Source organism: Pararge aegeria, chromosome 2, assembly GCF_905163445.1.
Source record: "Pararge aegeria chromosome 2, ilParAegt1.1, whole genome shotgun sequence".
NCBI lineage: Eukaryota > Metazoa > Arthropoda > Insecta > Lepidoptera > Nymphalidae > Pararge > Pararge aegeria.
The window spans coordinates 19,151,349-19,177,635 of NC_053181.1; the positions used below are offsets into that span (position 1 = coordinate 19,151,349).

The 26,287-nt window shown below is 38.8% G+C and overlaps 3 protein-coding genes across 4 annotated transcripts; 2 read left to right on the forward strand and 1 right to left on the reverse strand.

The window, feature by feature from the left end:
• Positions 1-5: 5 nt before the first annotated feature.
• On the forward strand, positions 6-3,259 carry LOC120633712 (zinc finger protein 26-like). Of its 2 annotated transcripts, none has more exons than XM_039904033.1 (3): positions 6-724; positions 1,105-1,780; positions 2,335-3,259. In XM_039904033.1, the coding sequence occupies exons 1-3, from the start codon at positions 355-357 to the stop codon at positions 2,645-2,647; spliced, it is 1,359 nt and encodes a 452-aa protein (XP_039759967.1). In that variant the 5' UTR covers positions 6-354; the 3' UTR covers positions 2,648-3,259. The 2 variants fall into 2 exon arrangements, with proteins under 2 accessions (XP_039759967.1, XP_039759975.1); XM_039904041.1 differs by having other exon boundaries at positions 1,258-1,780.
• A 54-nt stretch (positions 3,260-3,313) lies between these two features.
• LOC120633725 (17-beta-hydroxysteroid dehydrogenase 13-like) lies at positions 3,314-9,331 on the reverse strand. Its single transcript, XM_039904053.1, has 6 exons — positions 9,049-9,331; positions 8,308-8,445; positions 7,074-7,265; positions 5,598-5,727; positions 4,471-4,647; positions 3,314-3,580 (listed from the first exon to the last, which is right to left on the reverse strand). The coding sequence occupies exons 1-6, from the start codon at positions 9,280-9,282 to the stop codon at positions 3,435-3,437; spliced, it is 1,017 nt and encodes a 338-aa protein (XP_039759987.1). The 5' UTR covers positions 9,283-9,331; the 3' UTR covers positions 3,314-3,434.
• A 286-nt stretch (positions 9,332-9,617) lies between these two features.
• Positions 9,618-25,585, forward strand: LOC120633393. Its single transcript, XM_039903602.1, has 17 exons — positions 9,618-9,761; positions 10,209-10,436; positions 11,341-11,502; positions 12,443-12,667; positions 13,248-13,448; positions 14,368-14,527; positions 16,123-16,272; positions 17,517-17,644; positions 17,965-18,069; positions 19,329-19,450; positions 20,277-20,406; positions 21,239-21,392; positions 22,575-22,689; positions 22,885-22,935; positions 23,744-23,891; positions 24,418-24,588; positions 25,397-25,585. Exons 1-17 carry the CDS (start codon positions 9,618-9,620, stop codon positions 25,583-25,585), a joined length of 2,583 nt encoding a protein of 860 aa, XP_039759536.1.
• Positions 25,586-26,287: the final 702 nt, after the last annotated feature.

Below are 26,287 nucleotides of genomic sequence, written 5' to 3' on the forward strand. Positions count from 1 at the left end.
TGAGAGAATCACTTCATCACTGAAAATATTGACAAAGGCGTTACAAATTACAAGTTCACCAGTTGATACTTAGGTAACGCTCTGAGCAGTCTATTCTCCTTTAACGTGTCATTGGAAAAATATTTGTGCTCTGTTCAGTATGCACGTATAAATCCATTCTCCTAAGAAAAGAAGAAGAAGAGAATCACTACGAAAACCATTAATCAAAACAAGAAGGTGGTAGGAAGCAAGGAAGGTAGAGAGAAGAGTGGACTAGTGGAGAAGAAACTTTTCATTAAAGGAATTGCATTATACCAATGTATTGCATGAGAGGAGGGTTTTATTCATTATAAAAGTTGTGGTAAATATTTAAAAATGGAAGACAATGTACATGATTGTTGCCGCATCTGTTTGGACGTTGAATCTAGGCATGTTTCGATTCTGGACGACTCGACAATAAACCTGCATATAAAATCATGCCTTCCCATTAATATATCTGTGAATGATGATCTCCCTAAGTCCATATGCGAGTCCTGTGTGTCTCAATTAAAAGAGTTTTATAATTTCCAATTGAACGCTCGTTGTTCACAAGATTGGTTAGAATCCTGTGTTCAGGAAAAGTCTAAAAAATCTATAGAATCCAAAACGCAAGTCCACCCGCTACCTGATTCCGAGTACAATTCTGACTCGCTTCTAGAGTTTCTCAATAACACTGAAAATATAGAGGAGTATTTAAATAACTTGGGTAAGTGTACAATAATTTGACTAAACAGATTTCCGGTTCTAGATTCAGTTCTAAGTGGGAGGCACTGCCAGAAAATTTCCAAATTGCCTCCGATCTGGTCTGCTAAAAAGCTTTGACTGAAGCCAATCGTCACTTACCAAAAATAATAAAAATATTTTTTGCATTTCACAACACAAAGGCTGGAGGGAGGTTATAGGTTATTTTATGGTAGTATTGAATAGCACTGGTGGGCTACACTTTGTAGTGGCAGGTTATTTTATGTAGAATAGTAGATGAATGCATTGTATAGAAAACTTATCTAAAGCTCAACTTGGATGACCAATTAGTCATCATCCTTTATTTGACAACCAGATATAATTTTTCCTCTTTGTTTGCCTTAGGAAAAGAAGATATACCATCTATCGTGAATATGTTAGACAGAACTGTAGGTACAGAGGCAAATAAAATAGTTAATGGCAAATCATTGAATCAACTAAGTCCCAAGAAATCACCAAATAAAACACAAACAACAAAAATGGATATTGATGTTTTAGATTCGGACATTAAAATAGTTAAGGAGCTAATGAAGAAAGCTGTTCCAAAGAATGAAACGAAAAGCATTGAGAAACTATCTTGTTTTGCTTGCAAAGCTAAATTAGATACGATACATAAGCTATCGCAACATTTAAGCATATGTGATAATGCAATAAGGACTTGCATTTACTGTAACATATTATTCGATTCAAAACAAAAAATGAGAGAACATGCCCTAATACATTCTGCTTTTACACCTCTCACATGTAACTGCGGTAAACAATTTGATACTAAAGATAATTTACTAAAACATTGTAAGAGATGTGAAACTGATCACATTGCCTCTATGGGTTTCGTTTATTCATGTAAGCAGTGCAAGGCAACGTTTAATGAATGGCTCCAGATGTTTCAACATGCTAAGGAACATGTGAGGAAGTCAGAAGAAAGGATATGTGATATTTGTGGACATACATTTATAGGCGAGGAGTCCATAGCTAAACACAGGAAAGAGAAACATGAGAAACCAGATAATCCGTTGTACAGGTATTAAATAATCTGTTCATTGAGTCTTAATAATCTTGAACAGAGTGTTGTCACATACGCCTTTGAAAGGTGTTTGCAAGCTATGGGCCTCATAAGAAGGTTCCACTAGCATTCACTCTCAAATTGGCCTCACAGAATCTCCTCGTTCGCTTGGTTTAAGCCCTAGAATAATCTTAGCCATGACCTTTACCTTCTTCTTTTCGTGCCTAAAAACTGCCCGGTTTTGCGCCAAACTAAATAATTGTTACGTAAACAGGATTTCTTTCTTCTTCCAAGGTGTTGTTTGCCTGCTACCTTGCCCATAAATAAATGTTGACACAGTAGTTATCATATGTCTCAGTATGTGGCCCCGATATTCGACATTTCTCTTGAAGGTTTGCAGCATCACCCGTATTCTGGAAAGGCGCTGGGGTACTCTCATGTTGAAAACATTCTGTTCCCACTAAAGCTGAGCATTCGGTGGTAGCACCGCATCTCAAAGGCTTTTATCTTTCTGAATGTCATCTTAAAAGAGATTACCCTAATTATGTAATTATATTGTTTAATTCTTCCAGGTGTAAAGTGTGTAGTTTCACATCGCCGGACCGTAAGAAAATATTCTGCCATGTACAAAAACACACACAGGCGAAAAGCACTATAAGACATTTGTGCGAATCATGTGGCCGTAGTTTCGCCAACCAATCCGTGTTGAGGAACCATTCTCTCCAACATGCACCGAAGAGTCACAAATGTCGTATTTGTCAAAAAGGATTTACTGATATGAAATTGAAAGAGGAACATGTATTGGAGCACATTGAAATGGTGATGTGCGAAAAATGTGGCCAGTCTGTTAAAAGTTATAAGTTGGCTGAGCATGTTTGTCTCTAATTTTGACCAAGGTCGTCCATTTGGACCAAAGTTGACCATTTGGACCAAAGTTGTCCATTTGGACCAAGGTCGACCATTTGGATCAAGGTCACCAAAGGAATCATTAGTGTAAGCAAATAATAAAATTAGATTAATCACATTGAGAAACCAATCAATCACTAATACTTGCATCAAAGAACCACAAATATCCAATTTGGAATTTACCTATTTGAAATTGAGATACATACATCTCTTGGCCTATAGCATGGTCAAAGATGATGTGCGAAAATTGTGGCCACTCAGTTAACAGTTATAAATGGGCTGACCATGCACATAAATTTAAATTGGCTGAATATCTGTTGATCATAAAAAGGGTCATTTACAATACGAAAATATACTGCTTGCAAAATAAAGTCTAGATTCTTCAGGTCAAAAAATGTTAGGAGATTGTACAGAGCAGAAGAAACCTGCAGAATATGTTTTGTGAGAACCGATTTACCAGAAACGCACTACAAAACCAAAACTTTCAATTTATGCCAAATGTTTATTTATGAAAGCTTCCCAAAATATTCACTCTGAAATTCTGAAACCGCTGTAATTGTTATAAACAATAAAAAGTCAAGTTAAAAACAATGGCATTTATTAATTATTATTACAATAAAACTTAATATCCTCAACTAGAAAGTAATGTAAAGATAATAAGGCAGAATAGTTCCATTACCGCTAAATATCTCTAAAATAGAATTCCGAAAATATTGAGATCCAATAAAAAAAGAAACATTTTCTAAGAACTTGCGAAAATAGTATTTTAGCAGAAACAAAACCAGCCTCTGTGTCCAAAATTGAAGAAATCGGTAAAAATGATCCTTATTCTGTAAGGCATAAGGTTATTAAGGTCTATGAGAGACATCATCAATGAAGGTATGCAGATACACCTCTTGTTTTTGCGAATACCTGCAATTAAATAAAAATTAGTCTTCAAGTTTATTAAAAGGCGATATCTTGCTTGTTAATTTAATTTATTTTTTTAAACTAGATCTTAAGTAATAGCTCCATTATCAGACCATGATTAAAATCTGTCAATCATCATCGTCATCAGCCTATTATCGTTTTTTGACGACCTCCCTGGCGCAACGGTGAGCGCCATGATATTAAGCAGGAGGTCCCGGAGATCCCATTTCGATTTCCGGTAGAGTCAATTTGGGAATTTAAATTTCTGAATTTTCTCTGGTCTGGTCTGTTGGGAGGTTATAGCCGTGGCTAGTTACCACCCTACCGACAAAGATGTACCGCTACCAATTAGCGGTATGACTACCATACTCCCTAACAGGTTAACCCGCTACCATCTTAGACTGCAATATCACTTACCACCAGGCGAGATTAAACTCAAGGGCTTGTGGAGGACTTGTAGAGGAAAAAAAGAATTAACATCCCGTAATCGGGTATTCTCTCTCAAAGGCCCGTCTTCTTAATGACAAAGTTGCTTGGAAGCAAGCCGCTCCGCTTTCATCACACACTATAAAGAACAATGATTGTTGAATTGTAAAATGATCTTGGAAAAGATCAACTACTGAGTTTCTTGTCGGTTTCTCGGTAGAATCTGTCTTCCGAGCCGGTGGCGACTCACAAACAGATTTACCTACTTAAAGTTTCAAAAGTGCTTATATTAGGCCTACTTGAAATAAATGAATTTTGAATTTTGAAAGGAGCGGGTTAAAGAGCACAGAACCGCTACGCTTGGAACCTGCTAGGAGTGATACCGGAATAATTTTCGAGAAGAACATCCTGCTCCTTTGAGATCCTGTAAACTGAATGTCAACGTAAGCTAAATATTTAAAAAATACCTTCTATTATTTTCCTCGCGGCCTCTCTCGCCGTGATCTCTGAATACCACGAGATAAAACGGTGGGTAGGCGGCGGGTAAAGACCAGTGGAGACAGATGCCAAGTAAACTGATGTTGTATTAATGTTCTTTGTCCAAGTGTCTAAACGGAGCTCTTCACTCATCGAGTCCATCAAACCTGTTTGTAAAATTACAGACAATGTTGACCCGACACAGATAAAAAAATGATGATGAGAATAAACGGAGAATTCAGTTAAACTATAACATAAGTAACATAAATTAGTCTTCATTAAAAATATGGTCCTTCGAGCCAGATCATTCGTCTTAATCCCTCATTGTCATCTAATAAAATTGCATTTATGGCTTAATGATGTCTTGAAGAAAAAAATCAATACAATAGTTCGAATCTTCATCATCATCATCACTTCAACCGATTGAAGTCCACTGCTGGACATAGGTCTTTTGTACAGAGTTCGAAAATGAACGGTCCTGGGCCGCTTGTTTTCACTGGCAACACGCACTGTTCGAAGACTTTGGTCTTCAGGCACTGACGGATTTTGGACGGAAAGATGTCTCGAAGTTTCCCGAACGCTGCCCATCCGAGCTGGATTCGGCGGTTCACTAAAAATTTTTTTTGAGAAATAGGTTCGAATCTTTAATATTATTCTTTATATTACACCTTTTGGGTTTTAATACAGTCAGTGGAAAATGAGAAAGGTTTAAACCACAGTCCACCAAAATGGCCAATAGCGGTTCGGAGGTCTCCACACGCCATTGAGAACATTTTGGAGAACTCACAGGCATGCCGGGTTCCTCACGATGTTTTCCTTTACCGTTTCAACAAGTGATGAATGAATGAATGAATACACTTTTATTGTACACCACATAAACATAACAAATTAACAGTAAAAATTTAACAAAAGGTATACAATTTGGCGGCCTTATCGCTACATAGCGATCTCTTCCAGTGTGAGTGATATTAATTGCTTAAATCAAAAACGCACATAACTCTGAAAAGTTTGAGGTGCCTGCCTCGGCTCGAACTCGGTCCCCCGAAAGGGCAGCTAAGGCCTTATCTAGTTCGCTAACGCTGCTTCCAATAAAATACTATACGTTGTGGCGTTATACCTCTGAGTCCAAATTTCGCTGCGCAGTAAGGCACCATATCGGAACACGGCATCAGACCAGCGCTAGAGTTGATCGCCACTATGTGCCCCTGCCGGCGCTCTATCATATTTGGCAAGAACGCTTTAATTACCTGAAAAAAGTGAACGCATGAGTGAATAAATACATTTTTATTGTACATCACAAACAAATAACATAAAGAAATAGTTGGAAAATCCAAAAGTGCACGCCTCATAATCTCATTCATTACAATAAAATTGAGATTATTTGTAAATTTGTAAAATTATATTATTTATTAAATAATAATTAAACTACATCTAATTATAACGTGAATAGTAATATGCTTCTATTCCCCAAAATACTGAAACCTATAAATAAAACAACCAACTCGATATGTGAAGTATTTCGCTCCTTATCGTGACCACAAGATACGGGACCCGCACATACAGACACACGGACGTCCAAGACAGAACTTTTTTAAACATAATTTTTTACTCTTAATTCAAATTAATTAGTCCTAATAATAAAAAGAAATTAATATCATGAGTGATATCAACTTTATAACAAAAATATCATGAGTGTTAAAAATAGTGGTTTTTCTCAACATTTGTCTATTTATATTCACTTGTAAAAGCAATATAGAATAAAAAAGTGACATTTTAAATTGGAGAATCACTCGGTGTGCCTAAACTGACAGTAATACCTACCCACCTCAACGCTTCGCTTATGAGGCGTGCAAAAGTGTAAATAAAAATTTAACACAAAGTATACATTTTAGCGGCCTTATGTAACGTTTATTATATAATTTTTTAAAGTGCCATGTTTATTTTAGGTTATGTTTATTTTAAATGTGCCCACTGGGGCATTTTCATCTGTTCTTGGACCAGCTTGTATACGTGATCACTAGAAAACGAACGGTGTAGGTACGTACCATACAGAATGCAGCGTCTTGCTGTGTAACTCAATACTTTAATAGCCTTAGTGTAAGTTTTAAGGATAAATAACGTTATATCCATGTACCACGTTAGAGTAAATCAGTCATTTTTAAAGAGACCAAATATCACCGTAAAAATTTACCCGGGGACGTTCAAGCGGGGTTCGAAGAAACTTTACATTGTTATCTATGTAAGGAGTAGCTTTTAAAAAGGTTTGAGTGATACCCTTCTCCGCGGCGTAAGCACTCTTGTCTCAATGTTTTCTTCACACGCTTATTTTTAAATTTAGAATACACGTTCACATTCATGTATACGTAAGTCTATAAATTGTATATATAAATATATATTCTATACATTTATTTATATATTTTAAATGTGAATGTATATATATTTTTTTACTTACTAAAGTTTTCTGGCACGTCCGAAGGTTGGCTGATAGAAAATGCTTGAGCATTAAGTCCGACTTTTATTAATCGTTTTTATTTTGTTTGTGCAAAAATAAACGTGTAGATTAAAGTCGTAAGGAACAGCTATTGGAACTTACCCAAAAGTGTGCCAGTAGATTCACCTCAACAAGTCTAGCAACTGAGTCCGTTCGTAGATTTGCCAACGGTGCGCAAGTCAAGGCGCCTGCGTTGCTGACTACGATGGAAATATCCGTTAGTTCCTGTCGCATACGAGCTGCTAGTGACAACACTTGTTCTCTGACCGTTACATCTATTGTGTAGCCGAAGCACTGGAATACGAGACAGGGTTTATTTGATTCGCTCAAAATATTAGGTGTACCTATTGCATTTTTATTAAACCAAATCCCTCGTTTTCTTTCTGTCATGGTTCACCCACAGGTACAGGTAACTAGACACAGGTGAACCTCCCAGCTGATCAGACAAGAAACAAGGGTAACTAGAAACAATTCTGGAAGCTCGCATAGAAACTCGTAATTTATTGCGTTGTAGATTCTACGATGCGATCATGCGATTTCGCATTGCAGTTTTGTGTTTGTTACCCAAATGCCTAACTTGAACCCAATGCATTCAGAATAAATAAATAAATATACTACGACAATAGACCGCCATCTAGCCCCAAAGTAAGCATAGCTTCGGGAATGGGTACTAACATGACTGAGGAATATTTTTATGAATAATACATATAAATACTTATAATAAATATATAAACACTGAAAAACATTCATCATATTCATCACAATCTTTTTCCAGTTGTGGGAATCGAACCCACGGCCTTGGACTCAAAAAGCAGGATCGCTGCCCACTGCACCAATCGGCCGTCTGACTTGAATGCCTTGAGCATTAAACTTTGTGCACGCCACTTGTACCGATGTTTGACACAACCCCTGAAAAGTATACTTGCGTAATATCGTATATATAATGTCCTTAATCAAGCTTTTGTATATAACCAGTTGTTTTAAGACTTGCACATACAAGTTTTTTATTAGTGTTTTTTACCTATAATCGCGGCCTGAGCGCTTTCACCAATTAAGCTACGGCTCTCCTACCGTCGCTGCCGACAATTAGTATATGCCTTTCACATCAGTCTTATAGCGAGCGTGACCTAGTAAGAAACGTTGCAGTTTCGATCTACTTTTTCAAAGGTCAAATATAAAAAAGCAATGTGTCATCTCTTGTTTCAAACGTGTCTAGGAGAGCCGTAGCTTAATTGGTGAAAGCGCTCAGGCCGCGATTGCCCGAGAGTCGCAGGTTCAAATCCTGTCGGTCCCGAAAATTTTTATATGCATTTTAAATTTATAAAATTGCACATACATCTCCATCTTTCTTCCTTATTTCATTAACGACGGCGTTGTTGCGTCTGGCATCAATATCCCAGCAAACAACTGTGGCCCCCAACTCTGCAAATTGAATTGCTAACTCTCTTCCTATCCCTGCGCCTGCGCCAGTTATCTGCAACAGTCCAAATCATTAATGCCCGCATACCCGCGTTGGAGAGCGAGGATCCATGCTCTAAATCTATCTTATATGAGAGGACGCCTGCACCTATAGTAGTGTTAGGATTTAAATTGATCTAGCGTTAATTTCCACTTGTCTGTTATTTTTTCTTAATTTAATCTAATTTTTGAACGAGACGATCGGTTGTCATTCTCCGATTGGTAAACGCCGGTGGACGCATAACAGCGGGAACCAATCACATTGATTGGATCCTACCTGGACGGCTGTGAGTTTTGGCGGGAGATGGGGTTTTTCTGCTCGGCGGGTTGGATCGTTCTCTGGAGGATCAGGGAGTGAAAATGCGAAATGTAAACAATAATTTCATATTGTCATAGTTTCTCAAGTGATATTTGTATGGTATGTTTATTAGCATCTTTTCGCCTCATCGCTGTCCTACTACAGTTTTATTAGTAGTGAGACACTAAAAAACTGACATGATTATGTCGATGAAGCTTCTATTTCTGTATGAACAGCCGCAACGCTATTTTAGAAATATATTCAAATGAGGGGGCTGGAACGCCGGTCATCGCAACTATCGAAACGTAATGATTTTCTTACCAATACAGTTTCTCCATACAGACTCTTCATAGCAGGCGGTATTAAAACTCTGAAAACAGCCATAGCACATGTAGAACATATCTTTATAACTAGCACGAACGCGTCGAGGGCCCAAAGAGGAGCTGTTGCCCACCCTCCACTTCCCCACCAAGGCAGTATCCATACTTCTTGAATCGCTCTAAACTTGCGAGCTATTATACCTATACAACGCACAAATATATTTTTCCTACGCATAATAAACTTTATATAAATCTAAACTGATCATATTAAAGCATCCAAATGATAAACGTTAGAATAAACGTGACCTAAACTTGACAGTTATGCATGAAAAGTCAAGTCGAAACACAAAGTAATGAAGAACTCCTTCGCAAATATAAATACTTAATGGCTTTTTGGAAAGATGACATATACCAATTTTACCTATACTTACTTTTCTGGGCAAAACAGCACAATGTATACTTACGTTTATGACTCAGTAAATGTACTGTCATATTCTGACACTAATGATTAGAGCTTCGATTCGAAAACACTGAATATCTATTTACATAACCATTTTATATTCATAGAAAATGGCTAAACCTTTGCAAAAAGACAGAGAGAACCGTTCCGCGGAAAAGAAGGACTTCACGTTCCATTCTTATAATATTACGCCTGAGAGCGCACATACTTCGATATTACTCCTCGAGTCCACCGAATCCGAAATATTATGTCAGGTGATCAAAGCCCATCGGGAGTTTAATGAATCTAAATATAAGGATTTATCAGTTTATTTGACCTGCTGCTGAGTATTAAACGGATTTTAACCACTAAGTTAGAGTTTGAGAGGAAGTTACTGTCATCTCCACTTAGGGTTATTCCGGTATAGTCTATTTTTCCCAATCCTAAGCAACGATTTTCAGATATTAGCTCTCAAATTTCGCCCCAGCACAATCTCTGGTACTCGGAAAAAAACTTTAAGTGAATTATAGTTTTTTTCCGAGTACCAGAGATTGCGAAGTTCCTGTGTTATAGGTTTATATACCTAGTCTATACTTAAAATAAAAATTACACATGTGCGCGCTCGGTACAAGTCTGGAATACATTCAAAAGCGTCCTATTTTAGCCTTTTTAACTACCTTAGCTTATACTTATATAAATATATAGTTTGTTTATTTCATCAGACACTGCGAGCGATCACAAAATTCGCAGCGCAAGAGATGCAAAATCGTTACGTGCTTTTCAACCTCAACGCTATAAAGTATATACTGCCTCATATTGAACATTCTGAGTTAAACATCAAGCGTTTTGCGCTAAAAGCTCTGGCGCAGTTGTGCCAACTGCCGCGTGGGCCGGAACAGGTGCTGGCTTACCCACAGAATTTGAGAACAGTTGCGTTTATTTTAGGAAAGGTAAGTACTTAGGTGCCTTTTGACGTCCTCCCTAGCGCAGTGGTGAGCGCTACGTATTATAAAGTCCTAAGTTCGATTCCCGGTAGATGCTTGGGAATTTATAATTTCTGAATTTTCTCTGGTCTGGTCTGGTGGGACCTTACCGTACCGTGTAAAGACGTGCTTGCAGGTACGATGCCGCGTAGAAACAGATTGCTGATGCCCCAAAAAAAAACGTGCTTGCCGGTGCGATGCCGCGTAGAAACCGTTTGGGGTGCTCTACCCCAAACAGTCAGCAGTTTAGTCCGCTGCCATCTTAAACTGCTTTATCATTTTCCACCAGGTGTGATTTTTATTTTTTTTTTCACCATCCCTTTACAATTATGTAAACATAATACAAAATTGTAAAAACTTCACAAATTATATAGATGTATAGTATAGATTGCATACAGATCGCATCAACGGCATGATATCATTGTTTGTAAAGAATCAGAACTTTGATTGAGACTATTAAAATATACTTTGTGTAAGATTTAAAGTGTTGTTGCAGCTATACAAAAATAACTTTTAGGTACTTCTTCTCTTCTCTTAACTCTTAACGGAGAACCGTTGCAAAACAAGAGTTACCGACATAGCTCAACACCTTTGGAAGCTGAAGTAGGCACATAGCTCGGACGTCGCGTCGGGGTCCCAAGGTGCTAGAATGGCAAGCTCGCACTGGTAAACGCAGCATTGGCCCTGATGAGGTGGACAGATGACATCAAACGAGTTGCAAGGAGCAACTGGATCCAAGCGGCTCAAGACCGTGGTATTTGGGTTCTTCTAAAAGGTCTATGTCCAACAGTTGACGTCCATTGGTTGACATGATAATCACGAAGACAGATGACGAATCAGGAAATAAAAATTATTTTCACAATTGCTTTAGATAGAAGACGTATTCGTGCTAGAGTTCGCGTCATTAGTACTATCGGAACTGACGAGGGAGCCGTTAGGATGTGAGCAGCTAGTTTCAGCTAACATTCTAAACAGTCTATGCTCTCGTATGAAGAACAGCCTCGATCCCGATGTGCAGAAGAATTGTTTACAGGTACACAAATTTCATCATATCAACCCATTCACGGCCCACTTCAGGGCATGGGTCACGTCCCACAATGGGAACGGTTTAGGCCGTTGTCGTACCACGCTGGCACAGTGTGGATTGGTTGTTTCCACACGCCTTTGAGAACATGATGGAGAAATCTCAGGCATGACGGTTTCCTCACGATGTCTTTCACCGTTGAAGCAATTGATATTTTAATTACTTGACTTAATTTAACTGACTAGCCAATCAACTTGGTTTTTGGCATAAAGTTGTAAAAATGGATAGTAACGTAGGCTCAGGAAAACAAACGGTTGCCAAAAGATTTTTAAAACACCGTAATAAACGCTGACGAAGAACGCGGGTATTATTTTCCAAGTTGATATTTATTTATTATCAACCCACTACCGGCCAACTACAGGGCACGGGTCTCCTCCCAGAAAGAGAAGGGTTAAGGCCGTAGTCTACCACGCTGGCCAAGTGCGGATAGGTAGACTTTACACGCCGTTGAATGCTAAAGAGACGCAGGTTTCCTCATGATGTTTTCCTTCACCGTTTAAAGCAAGTGATATGTAGATTGCTTAAGTTAAAAACGCACATAACTACGAAATATTAGTGGTGCGTGCCGGGGCTCGAACTCGGTTTTCACGAAAGGAAATTCGAAGCCTTACCCACTACGCTATAACCGCTACGTTTATATAATGGAGTTCAACACCTACGTCGCAGGTTGATAGACAGAGGGTGGCACGTTGCAGAACGTGTCATGCCATCAGCCTCGTCAATAGATGGTCTTAAAGAGGTAGTGGTTTCATATAAAAGTTTTTAAGTATAAGTTTTTAAGTTCTGAATGTGATGCAATCATTTTGTTATCTTTCGGGAGTTTCAATATTATTTGCTTTCACATATCAAATCCCTTATGAATATTCAGCAGTAGCCATTAATTTTTCAGACCCTAAGCAATCTGCTAGAAGATCCCATTTGCGCTTCGGAGGTTACAAAGAACCAGCAGTTTAGTTGGCCGTCCATCTTGGCTCTAATGCAGAGCGAATACTTGGCTATACAACACGCGGCACTGAAGACCGTAGACCAACTGATATGCAGATATAAGGACCAGGTGGTGCAAAAAACTTTTCGTGCTTCCACTGGCGTATTGGATCTTTGTGATATTTTAGAGGTAAGATATTTCGAGAATGTACAGAACTCTCAGGCACTCTTAAGCAAGTGATATTTATATTGCTTAAAACGCACATAGCTTCGAAATTTATGGCGCATGCTGGGATTCGAACTCGGCGCCTCGAAAGTGAAGCCGAAGTCCTAACTACTGGGATATCACCGCTCTCCTAATACAGATGACATAACTACTAATTACTACTTAGTGGCGCGCACTCCATATATGCACAAAAGCACTGCATACCCTAACATCGATATTATAAATCGAATAGGAGGAGAATTTGTGGCCATGTGGCCACAACCCATTCCACGCCACTGACTATACTGTTACTAATACAGTATTGGTACCTTAAAATGTATCTTAATTCGATGGCTTAGAATTGAACCGGAGCAAATTGATTTTGTGTTATCAATGAATACCGCTGGCTTTACCTAAAATTATTTTGATTCGATGACTTCAAATTGACATAGGAGCAAATTGCTTTTCCGCGTTAAAGAAATACCGCATAAATTACCGCATAATTACCGCATTTATTCAATAAATCTTATTATTATTATTAAAGATTTTCGTAAACTTAACACAGTCCTACGAATTCCGAGACGTCCACACACAAGTTCTGGGCGTGCTACGAAACTACGTCGAAATTGAAGAGAATGCAGCCCATCTGTATCAGTCGGGATGCATTCTTCGGCTACTGGCCTATCTTGAAATGGCATTGCCTTCTATGAAACCTCATTGCCTCGCTGTGCTGACCAAGATGTCTTTTACTTCTAACGGGAGAGATGTAAGTGGAATGCAATATGTAGTTCGAAAAGCTAGTTGTGCTTGCAGTTCTTTGGTATGGTAGGTAGGTATGTCTTGGCTGTTAGGGGCCTGAATAGTCTAGGAAAACGAAACAAAATAAGGCTTATCTGGGTACCGGGCCATGGGCAATGAGCTGGCTAACAAGAATTCGTAATTTTTAATGTGTAGTGTTTTCACTATATGCCACTATCAACATATGCCAAGAAAAAATCGGCGGTAGAATGGAACAAAATCGAAGAGCTAAAGCACTCCAAGTAATTCTTGGTTGCAATTGAGGCAGGTTTCCCAAACAAGGTAAACAAACTCAGTAGGAGAAATAGGAAGATATGCCATAGCGACCTTAACAGGACACTATGGCACCGGGGACGTGATATTCAAAATGGGAATTACGGATGACTCTCGAAGTGATTGGAACCGAGGATTACTGTGCCTCCAACCTAAAAGCTTCAATGAAACTGTTAGAAGCTATTTGAAGCCGAAGAATCGGAGTGCATGCGCCGAAGCGGGCCCCACCTCAAGTTAGAGAGAGATGAATCTGTCTTTATATCTATAAGTGTATTTTACGAGATAAATTTAGTATTCAAAAGAGTTATATTCTTATGTAAACATCTTAGATATCCCGAAATGGGTATCATGACAGATGACGGTCAGACTGTAATAAATTGTAAACTTCTCAGTGTAAATATAAATGTAAACTGGTGTCATACCTTTAAAACATATTGAGGGTCGATTTATTGTTAATTAAAATAACTACCTAAGGAATAAATTTTATAGATTCTTTTTAAAACAGTCACATTAATTGCTCAGTGAATGATTATTTGGCGAGTGGAAAATCTTAGATAAACGAATACCTAACGTATTCGTTGAATACACACATAAAAAATAACTTGCTGTACCAGGCCCTCTATCAAACCGGCACGGATCTGGTTTTCTGCCATCAACTCCTCAGTTCCAACGTGGATCTGCTGGCCGACGCTGCAATGGGCGTTGCCAACATGACCAAGTTGTTACCGGCCGCAGTTCGAATGTCGGATACCAATATCATTGAAGCACTTTGCGGTAAGTTCGTCATCATCGTGATTGATCCATTACCGGCCCACACGGCACAGGTCTCCTCTCTGAATGACGAGGGTTTAGGGCATGGTCCAGTCAAAGGTTCAAAAAAAAAAATTCAAAATTCATTTATTTCAAGTAGGCCTAATATAAGCACTTTTGAAACGTCAAGTTCGTCTGTGTGTAGTGACTCTACCACCGGTTCGGAAGGCAGATTCTACCGAGAAGAAGCCGGCAAGAAACTCAGCAGTTGCTCTTTTCCAACATCAACAATTAACATTTTACATTTTAAAATTCATTTTTCTATCTCGTGAGAGATGAAAGCGGAGCCGGATGCTTCAAAGCAACCTTGTCATTAGTCCACCGCGCTGGCCAATTGCGGATTGATAAACTTCACACACCTTTGAAAACGTTATTGAGAACTCTCTGGCATGCAGGTTTCCTCGCTATACTTCCCTACAACGTTAACGCAATTGATATTTTTAAATTAAAAACGCACATAACTCCGAAAAGTTTAGAATTGCATGGCGGGGATCGAACTCGGTTACCTCGAAAGGGAGGCCGTAGCTCAACCGCAAGGCCACAAGGCGATCACCTCGCATCGCAGTTTTTTGCGGTAAGTTAGCATCATAAAATAATAAGCAAGCCTTTTTTGTTTCTTCGAGAAAAAGTTTAAGGTTGCATCGGAAACTATTATTACCCTCAAATAAAATAGATTGAACATGACTGCATAAGTTTTTGCATATAAACTTTGCTTTGAGGTACGTTAATATAATATACTTAGCAATAAAATGCAGTTGTAATTGTATTTGCTCTGAATATTTGACATACATAATTTATCTGGAATTGAGAAAATGGAATATGTCTGTCAAAGTTGTTTCAAATCCATATTTATAAGGAGAGCACTGTCGTCTATAACACAGGTTTATAACTAGCTTAGGGACAGTTGAATTCTGTATATCCGTGTAAATTATAGCAATAATACAAGTTATACCTATTTTGCACATGTAATGTAACTTGTACCTATGTTTTATTGAACCATAAACAATTATTATTATTAAGTGACTCTAGATTTCAGTTGCAGGTACGCAATTAAGTGAATAACCGCCTGTTCAAGAAACACTTCTAAAGTGGAGTGGTTTTTGATGCTTTAATCTTAGTCGTGCACACGGTTTCCGTACGCTCTTAATTCTGTGACGGAAACTGTGTAGTTTTAGATCTTATATCTTATACTTATCTTAGAAATTCTTGTGTATATATAATTGGAATCTCGGATTCGGCTCCAACGATTTTCATGAAATTTAGTAAACAGGGGGTTTCAGGGGCGATAAATCGATCTAGCTAGGAATCATTTATATTGGAATCTCATTTATATTCGAATCCTTTTTGAGAGATTCTGATGCGTGCGATGCGTGAACGGTAAACGTTACGCCAAACGACGGAAGTATGTATTAAGTATATCGGAATTGTCGGAATTGTTGTTTCTTTCTATAAAAAGTTCTATAAAACAGTTCGGGACAACATACGAAAATTTTTCGTATGTCGCGCGGGTCCGCTAGTATCTAATGATGATGGTAACATTACCTATTTCGTCATTGCAGCTATCCTGAGTGATGATGCAGCAGTGTGGTTCTACATTCGCATGAATTCCCTGCGCGCATTGGCTGAACTCTGTCGCATCATCCCTAAAGCTGCCTACAGCCTTATTGAGCCTAAGACTTTCGCTTCTTTAAGGAATATCAACAAGAAGTGTAAGTATCCGTCAATGTCTTCAATGCACTATGGGCCTCACTAATGCACTATGGGCCCTAAATCAACTGACCCTGGCCAATTAAATAATGAAATGAAATGAATGTCGTTTTCTCTGATACCTACAGTAATAGCCCATTGGTCTTTTGCCTAGCTTTTGAGGGGTACGCGAATTACTTTTGTGTTCGGTATTGAATTATATACTTGTTGTCATGTACATACCTAACCTTGGATCTATGCGATGGTCATGTGTCGGAACCGTTGCTAAGTTAAAATTAAAGAAAAAACTAAAAAAAATTAAATCCAATCAAATTAAATTCAATATACCTACATATCAGAGTTATGTGCGTTTGCGTTTAGACAACGTCGTGAGAAACCTGCATGCCTAAGAATTGTTCTCAAAGGTGTGTGAGGTCTACTAATCTGTACTCGGCCAGCGTGGACTTCGGCCCTACTCATTCTGAGAGAGCGTACCCTGTAATGTAATAGGAGTGGTTTAGGTGACTAAAATTTGCCTGCGCCTTGGCAAACACAATGTGTTTATTTTCTTTCCAAATCCGGAGAGCATATTGTATGTATCGCGGGCTGTGTGCTTTACCAATAAAGCCACGCTTTTCTTACCACAAATGCTGCAATTATTATACTACAACCCCCGCGACTTCGTCTGCGTGGACTTCAGAATTGGGTCTAAAGCTTCGCTCGTTAACAATTTTCCTTCGAAAACTACTTTTAGATTCCTCATCTGGATAAAAGGTAGCCTATGTTCTTTTCCATGTTAAAGTCTACATGCATGCCAAATTTCGTCTAAATGCGTTCAGCCGTTTTCGCGTAATTGAGTAACAAACATCCACATGTATAATATTAGTAAGATATGCTTTTTTATCCGTCTTACAGTGACTGAACCGTCATCAAGTAGGAAACATGTTTATTCATATTCATGTCCATATTACAACGACTATAATAATAAATAAATATACTACGACAATACACACATCGCCACCTAGCCCCAAAGTAAGCATAGCTTGTGTTATGGGTACTAAGATGACTGATGAATATTTTTATGAATAATATACATAAATACTTAGAATATACATATAAACACCCAGACACTGAAAAACACTCATGCTCATCACACAAACATTTTCCAGTTGTGGGAATCGAACCCACGGCCTTGGACTCAGAAAGCAGGGTCGCAGCAAACTGCGTCAATCGGCAGTATAGTATACTAATCATATTTTTTTAACAGTCAAAGACAATCCAATAGAAGCGCAACGTCTTGCAGTGCAATGTTATATCAATCTTCAGACCTATCACGTGAGCACCAAAGCCATGCTCAATGCAGATTTCATGCAGGAGTTACTTAATATATTACAGGTATGGTATGATATTATAAGCGGATGATTATAAGCGGCGATAGCCCATTAGGTAGGACTCCGACTTTACATTCCAGGGGCCGAATTCGAATCCCAACTCCCTCACCTCCGCCAGTTGAACCTCGAAAAGTTATGTGCGTTTCAAGTAATTATAATATAACTTGCTTTAACAGTTAAAACTGCCAAATTCTCCTGCCGGTGTACCGACACTATGAAATTTACACACTCTTACTATAGAAGCCTCGGCTCACATAATTTGTTTAAAAATTTGTTTGTTTGTGGTATTAAAAATGGTAATAATGTTACGTCTTCATATTTTAGCGCTTCGATACATGTCTGAGAATTATGACATGCAGAGTTTTGTGTGGACTCATGAAAGAAGATAATATTGCAAAGGAATTATTTACATCGAAACAAGGTGAAGAGGTAAGAGTTGTTTAATGGTGGTCTTTTGTTGATGGAACAGGTCACATACTAAGCCACCTTTTAATGTGAATTATAATTTTTAATTTTTAATACTTTTTATTGAGGTGACAGATCATTCCGTGTGGTGACGGTAGATCAGAATACAATTGTCACCACCGTGCTTTTTTCCTCTTTTGTCGTACGAGGCGACTAAGGGAATTTTACAGTGAACTGACAGCAGCTCCTTTGTGCTACAACTGCGATCACCAAACCGTTTACCCAGCATGGTGATTATGGGAAAATACTGAAAAATAAAACACCTTTCAACTCTCTAAAACTGGTGCTAAATTTTTTACGACCTCCCTGGCGCAACGGTGAGACCTGTGAATTAAAGTTGGAGGTCCCGCGTTCGATTCCCGGCAGGGAAAATTTAGGAAATAATAATTTCAAAATTTTCTCTGGTCCGGTCTGGTGGGAGGCTTCGGCTTTAGCTAGTTACCACGCTGCCGACAAAGACGTGCCGCTAAGCGATTTAGTGTTCCGGTACGATGAGACTTATTAACAGGTTAGCCCGCCTACCATCATAGACTGCATCTTAACTTACCACCAGGTGAGATTGCAGACAAGGGGAATAAAACTTTTAGTGGAATAAAAAAAAAACTCTAGCAGTGGAATATTACAGGCTATTGATGAAGGGACAACAAAATTACATTTCGGTATTAATTTCAAAAGTTACTATACATTATATATTTATATAGGTATTTATTATTTGTATTTATATATTTTATTTATATATTTTTTCCGATTGGCGCAGTTTGCAGCGACCCTGCTTTCTCAGTCCAAGGCCGTGGGTTCGATTCCCACAACTGGAAAATGTTTGTGTGATGAGCATGAATGTTTTCAGTGTCTGGGTGTTTATATGTATTATAAGTATTTATGTATTATATTCATAACAATATTCAACAGCTATCTTTGTACCCATAACACAAGCTACGCTTACTTTGGGGCTAGGTGGCGATGTGTGTATTGTCGTAGTATATTTATTTATTTATTTATTTTAATTTTAAATCTTATTTATTGCACCACCTACCTCTTTTCTATGTTTTTTCCTTTTACGCCATTGGTTGCCTGGAAGAAATCGCTATGTAGCGATAAGGCCACCAAATTGTACTCTCTTGACATGTATTTATATCCCTGTAACAATTTTGTTTTCTTTGGTGTACAATAAAAGTGTATTCATTCATTCATACATTTTTTTTAATGGGACTTATCTTTTGCAGGTAATTACGAACAATTTGCGCGTAGAACACATTGGCCTGCGGACAGCGTTGTGCACCCTTATTTGCGCGAGCGTTACGAACGAGGGCGCTGACTTATATCTGGAGCTAGGAACTATACATTAGTAAGTTTACTCGTAGGCGTATTCAGCTTCTGGCCTTGGGAAGAAAGTAAAATTTCTTTAGCTCAGATCGTCCGCTGCTGTTTCGCCATACACACAGCACAAAGACACTGACCTCCCCTGCCTATTTATGTATAATAGACTTAAAATAGTAAAACCTTAACTAAAATAAGACTTTAATAAATAAAAACTAGTTGACCCGTGCAACTTCGTCTGCACCGAATTAATTATTACCGGAAAACCATAATAAAATGATATTTTCTAAAAATAAATACTAGCTAGATCGATTGCTCGCCCCTACACTAAATTTCATAAAAATCGTTGGAGCCGATTCCGAGATAGATAAATATACAAGAATTGCTCGTTTAAAGATATAAGATATCTTACCCAAAATCTTCAGACCACGGGTGGAATTGAGTATTGCCATCCTTTTCCTACTATTCCCTAATGGTAAGTAAGAATGGTCATAAGGCAATATAGCACTACTAAATTAAGACTGCCATTTCGAGATTTGGGATAAGATAAAAGTTAATTAGAGTTGGGGTGTTTACTATAGCTTAAAGCTGTATTACAAAGCTAAAGGATTATAATTCTGACAAAAAAGCAACATAGCAGTACGCTCCGTACGTACTGTAGTTGTTTTATTACGCTACCTTGACTGAAATCACACCTGGTTGTTAGTGATGATGCCGTCTGTGATTAAAAGTGGGAGGTCCTGAGCTCGAGTCAGGACCTCCCACTTTTAATCACAGCGCTCAACGCTCCGCCAGGGAGGTCGTCAAAAATATCGCACCAGTTAGAGAGAGTTAAAACATGTTTTATTTTTCAGTATGGTGGAAAATAAACAAGCTCGGTACGTAGTCAGCGCGTGGGAGCCCGCTTTAGAGGAGATATTCCGACACCATCCGTCCGCGAAGTTCGCTTATACCGGGCGTTTGGATATGAATGATTTCACACAGGTTCTTATTGACCTACTGAGCTGATGCCCATCCGACATCCCAACCCGCTCATAGTTGCTTCTTTTTACTCACCCAACCTTAGCGCCACTCTCAATAAGATAGAGGAGGCCTAAACATATCCTTCACGACCCTGACGATCAGATTACTACTGACAATGCTATCAGGACATACATTCAGCCTCAGCACACCGGCGAGGCAGTGGCGTGCACGGGGTTTTTGACCAGGGTATGCATAAAGAAGGAAGATGGCATAAAATTCGAAAATCCTCCCCCTTTATGAGTTATACAAAAATGTTAGGGTATACATTGCTTTTGTGCATGTACGAAGTGCACGCCATTGCGGCGAGGACGAGGTCCCCTGTCCTGACTTCTGACGTCATCCGGACGTGGACTCACACCACGGTGTTGGAGGCGTGCCGACTAATCACAGTCCATAACTCCGTACTCCAATCGCCTCCTAAGCCGAGGTTCAGCCTAACATGAGGCGGCTTCAGACTGACAATCCCTTCGCTTCTTCGAGCCCTAGGGTTCAAACTCTTCCTGGCAGAGCCTCATTCCGACATTCCGGCACGTCAACAAGCCCGCGTTACTCTGTTAAAATTATTAGTGTTAAACATCCGAAAAAAACTTGCCACATTTTTCACAAATGCCGTGGAAACCGTTTGTTTTCCTGGGATAAAAAGAAGCCTTTATCTTTATTTAAATACATAAACCTCTATAACCTTTAAAACAAAAACACCAATACAATTTCTTGGTTCAAGACTAGATTTAAAATCCATGGTACTTTGGGAACGATATCTGCTTCTATCATACCTTTTCAAATTATGTTCCAGGAAGGTTTCTATGTACAGAAGCGTTTGGGTGACTCTTTCCCCACAATTCGCCAGTTGTCCGTTGAACCCCCGCCCTATAGGACACCCGTGTATGTGTGCATGTTCCAACAACCTGCTTACGATGTGGGCTCAGGACTTGATATCAGATCGCCACGTGAGTTTGCATTTTATTTGGTGTTGTGTGCTGCTGAATGAGGTTTAAAGAACTTTAAACTTTAAATAATGTACTGTTAGCGATTGAAACCTTACTATTTACCAACGCTACGCCATTTTAAAGTTGGACGTCACTGCAAGATTCATTGATATTTAATTGCTTAATTAATAGTTTGCTTTATATTATTAGTTATAATTCGAATCTATATATCTATATATATAGGTGGTATGTATAATATAACTATAATCTATATATTATAAACCTAACGACTATATAGTTTTTGAAATAACTTAGCAAAAACTTAGCGGGTAATCGTGCTCGGGGACTGGAAGTTTTAACCGGCTTTTTTGCTTTTTCGGAAGGACACTTGCCGATAACCACCTAAGGGGTTGCTACGGCGTCACCGGGGGAGTGGGGCGAGCGCGAAAGCTCGCCATGAGAAGAGCCCCAGGGCTCGACGACATCGGGGGGAGTATGGGAGACGTCGACCCGAGGGTGCCTCCTGCGAGGACTCGGACCTCGGCTCGGTTCGACGTTAATCTGACTGTTAAAGTTTTAACCGGGGTTTGGAAGTTGTATATATAGGCATTCTTAGTGAACACTTCGCTAGCGCGATGCAGGATATTTGTGGCGCCATCTAGTTCTGTAATGTGGAGACCGCTACACACCCATTACCGGCCCACTACGGGGCACGGGCCTCCACCCACAATGAGGAGTTAAGGCCGTCGTCCAGCACGCTGGCTCAGCGGGGATTAGCGGGCAAACAATACTAAAATAAGTTACTAAAATTAGTAATACTAACATAGGAAACTAACATAGCATTATTATTATTGGTTCGTTTTGATGTAAATGGTATCAGAGCTGTATAAAAGAAGAAGCATTGCATTGTCGAATTGTCGAATTCTTAACCCTTGACACAAAGGACGGGTTGTTATAAGTTTGACGTGTGTGCGTGTGAGTCTGTCTGTCTGTGGGCATCGGATTTTATGAGCGGATGAACCGATTTAAATTTTGTTGGAAATGTAGGTTAGTAGGGAAAGTTACCTGTTACGCAAAATGAAGTAAGTAAGTACGTATTTCTAAATCTTTTACTAAAATTTTGGGACCAAATAAAAAATACTGTACAGCTACTGTGAAAAATATGTGTTGTATCTACTTCAGTTAAATATCATTAACTTTCAGATCGTTTATCGGAGTCAAGGCTAACAGTTTCAGGATCGCATCGCTTCTCACATTTACCTAACGATGTCAACTTGCGCAATTATCTGTTGCGCCTGCGCATCTGGTTTGGGGATCCGTAAGTATATTCCTACTTCTTCAATAAATTTTATACTCTACTATCTATAATATCATTGTTACTTAAATTAAGTAAATACGTGTCAACGTGTATCTAAAAGAAGAAATTTACCTTAGTTCCGAAATATTTGATGTGAAAATAGTTTAGTAATATTTTTATATTTACTCAAATTAAATGATAATTTCTTTTCCCAAGGGCAAAATCACTTCATTACTTCGAAATAGAAGACGCGCATTATGAAGTGAGGTAAGATCATACAAATTGAGATTCGAGTCTTTCAAAATTAACCACATTTTAATTTTGACCTTGAACTAAAATCTTGATGCGTTTAATGAGTTTGCCGTACCTACTACGACGTTTAAGTATTTCGTGACACAAAAAACTAATTGCTGCCGGAAATTTGAAATGGATGGCGTTATTTGTTCCTCCAAATCCCATGCGCTTTAGATATTTCGGCGCATAGGTACGTTTCCAGTGAAACAAGTAGCGCCAGTGACAAAATACTCGTAGATGAAGAGTAAAAGACTACCATGGTATGGACATGTAAAGCCAAAAATCATAAGTACCCAAAAAATGTTTATTACCTAGTAGTAGTAGTAGAGATTTTTGTGACAGAGCTCGTCCGGGGAAGTCATCATCATCATATCAACCAATCACGTGTCTCCTCCTACAACGAGAAGGGGTTAAGGCCGTACACCACGCTGGCCCAGTGCGGATTAGTGGTTCCTCACTCCTTTGAAAGATTATGTAGAACTCTCAGGCATGTAGGTTCCTTCACGATGTTTTCTTGAACTGTTTAAGCAAGTGATATTTTATATTACTTAAAACGTCAATTATTATCTATACTATAAAAAAAATTATGGACAAAAGTATCGATAATATTATAGAAACTATCTGTTTTTTTAAATATCGACTAGCAGTTTCCTGGAATCAGTGATGATACAGATTAAAGTGAATCATGTTAATTTTAGCAGACTCGAGAAGTAGCTCAAACCCCTAAGGTACTAGGGTAGCATCACATGTGTAAAGGTTTATAACGACGAAATATGATTAGATACCGTGATAAATGCGACGAAGTGTCTACATCGCTGAAGCAACGCGCTCAACTTTTGGGAGAGTTCGTTGCGGAACAAATGTGCGGACTGACGCAAGAACACGATTGCTCTATGCCCAGCGTTGATTTACATGTAGCGGATTTGATGGTTAATAAGATTGATTTACTTTTTTTTATTACCTATAAAGTTATTGTACATATTTTACTTATACCTAAATATGTGATGACTTACGGATTTGAAGCTTGCTATGGGCCTCATAAGAAGACTCAGAGTCACAGTGGGCGATGTTAAGCTAGGAATATCTCTACGTGATCAAATAAATAAGAAATGAGAAGATCCGTAGAAGAACTAGAGTTACCGACATAGCTCAGAGAGTCGCAAAGCTGAAGCGGCAATCGGCAGGGCACATTGCTAGAACAACCGATGGACGTTGGGGTCCTAACTTGCTGGAAAGGCGTCCCGCACCAACGAGGTGGACAGACGATATCAGGCGCATCGCTGGGAGGCAGAAACATGCGACCTACCTAGTACGGTGGATTTTGGGAATTACTTCAAAATACCTATGTCCAGCAGTGGACGAAAATCGGTAAAAAGAGATGATTTAGAAATAATAATTTTTCTTGTAACGCAATTGGGCATTGATACTGTAAACTCAATGTGTTTTGAACTTCAGAATGAGCTAAACTCTCGTCTAGTCGGCCTGGGTTACGTCAAGTGCGGGGGTCGGCTGGAGAGAGCTCTGCTGTACAAGGTGCTAGCCGACCGAGTGGGGCTGCCGTGCGCGATGCATAGAAGATCCAGCGCTCATGCTTGGTGCGAGGTCGCAGTGCCAGAAATAGACCCCGTATGCATTGGAACTCACTTTTAACAAGCTGTTATTAGGTCTCCATTCCTTTATCTAGAATCTTTAGAGTGTCTTTTTGTTGTTATCTAGGAACCTTAACCGATTTCAATGTTTCGTTGTTTACGAATCGGATCATTAACAACAAAACATTGAAATCGGATCATACATTGAAAACATTAATTCAATAGGCAACAAATGGGAAAGACAACTGTCGATTAGTTGCAGATATGTATAAAAATGTTTCTGACGTCGTTAGTTGGCCATTTAAAAACAGTTAACGTACTTAACCTTTTCGCAGTATCTAGTTAATAAATTTGAAATGCATGTAAAAAACTTCTGAACCGACCGGATTTCAACCTGCGGCTCTGGCAATCGCGGCCTTGAGCGCTTTGACCAATATTAAGCTACGGTTCTCCTTCCAACGATGCCGAAATTAGTTTATGCCTTTTAGCAGTCTTATAGCGACTGTAGCGCCATCTAGTATAAACATTGCAGTTTCGATCTACTTTTTCAAAGGTCCATATTACAATGAGACACGTTTGACTCAATAACTTTACGCAGTACCTATCATTGCTGAAAAACATTGTTTACTGTTTTGTCTAGCGCAAAATTATAAAATTGTAAGTTGATATTATAATGAAATAGTTTAAGAAATAATAATGATTCAATACTAGGAGATACAAACAGTAAAAGTATTAAAGTAAAGCAACACCACAAAGTTACTCGACAATTCACCCAAGACCTGAAAGAAAAGTATTGTTTGAACGGTCGAACTAAACTAAATTTAATAATTCAAAATATATTCCAGAACGAAAGGCTGGAAAAACCCTTGAACTTCCCAGCGGGTCTCCTCAGAGTGAACTACATAGTTGACCTTATGGAGCAACCCGGTAGGCTTTTACCGCCGGCCTCGCCCGAAGCACAACGTGTGTGCGGGCACGGTTGCGTGCCGTACACTGCGCGCGCACTGTCGCAGATCTGCAAATGCGAGCATTGAAAACGCTCCATGGAGGACGAACTAACATACAATATAATATTGTGACCTGCGATTTAAAAGAGTAGTTTTATTCTTAACGTTGCTCTAGTAAGTACATCAAAAAATATATATCTACAGAAAACATTAAAAATGCAGTCGAACTTTCTCATGAAGAAGAGTGAAATACTCGAACCCATCGTTTTTTTTAAAACTAAATAAATAAATAAATGTATTACAGCAATACACACACAGCCATCTAGTCCCCAAAGTTAGCGTAGCTTGTGTTATGGGTACTAAGATAACTGATGAATAATTTTATTAATAATATACATAAACACTTATAATATACATATAAACACCCAGACACTGAAAAACATTCATGCACATCACACACACATTTTCCAGTTGTGGGAATCGAACCCGGCCTCAGAAAGCAGGATCGCTGCCCACTGCGCCAATCGCCGCAACAGAACCGCCAAGTAGAACATTTAATAATTGTAAATAATCATTTATTCAAATATATATTTTACACTGGATATATTTTAATTTATTTTAATATATACATATAAAAATATGCAATAAAAATTAAATGCCAATAAATAGTTACATTTCATAAGTTACAGAGGCACAAAGGCACAAAGACCTGCACCTTTAGTACGAATGGTTAAGGCCTCAGTCGAAGTCGTTTTCGAATCGAAACACTGTAACGTCGCGTGGGGTAGT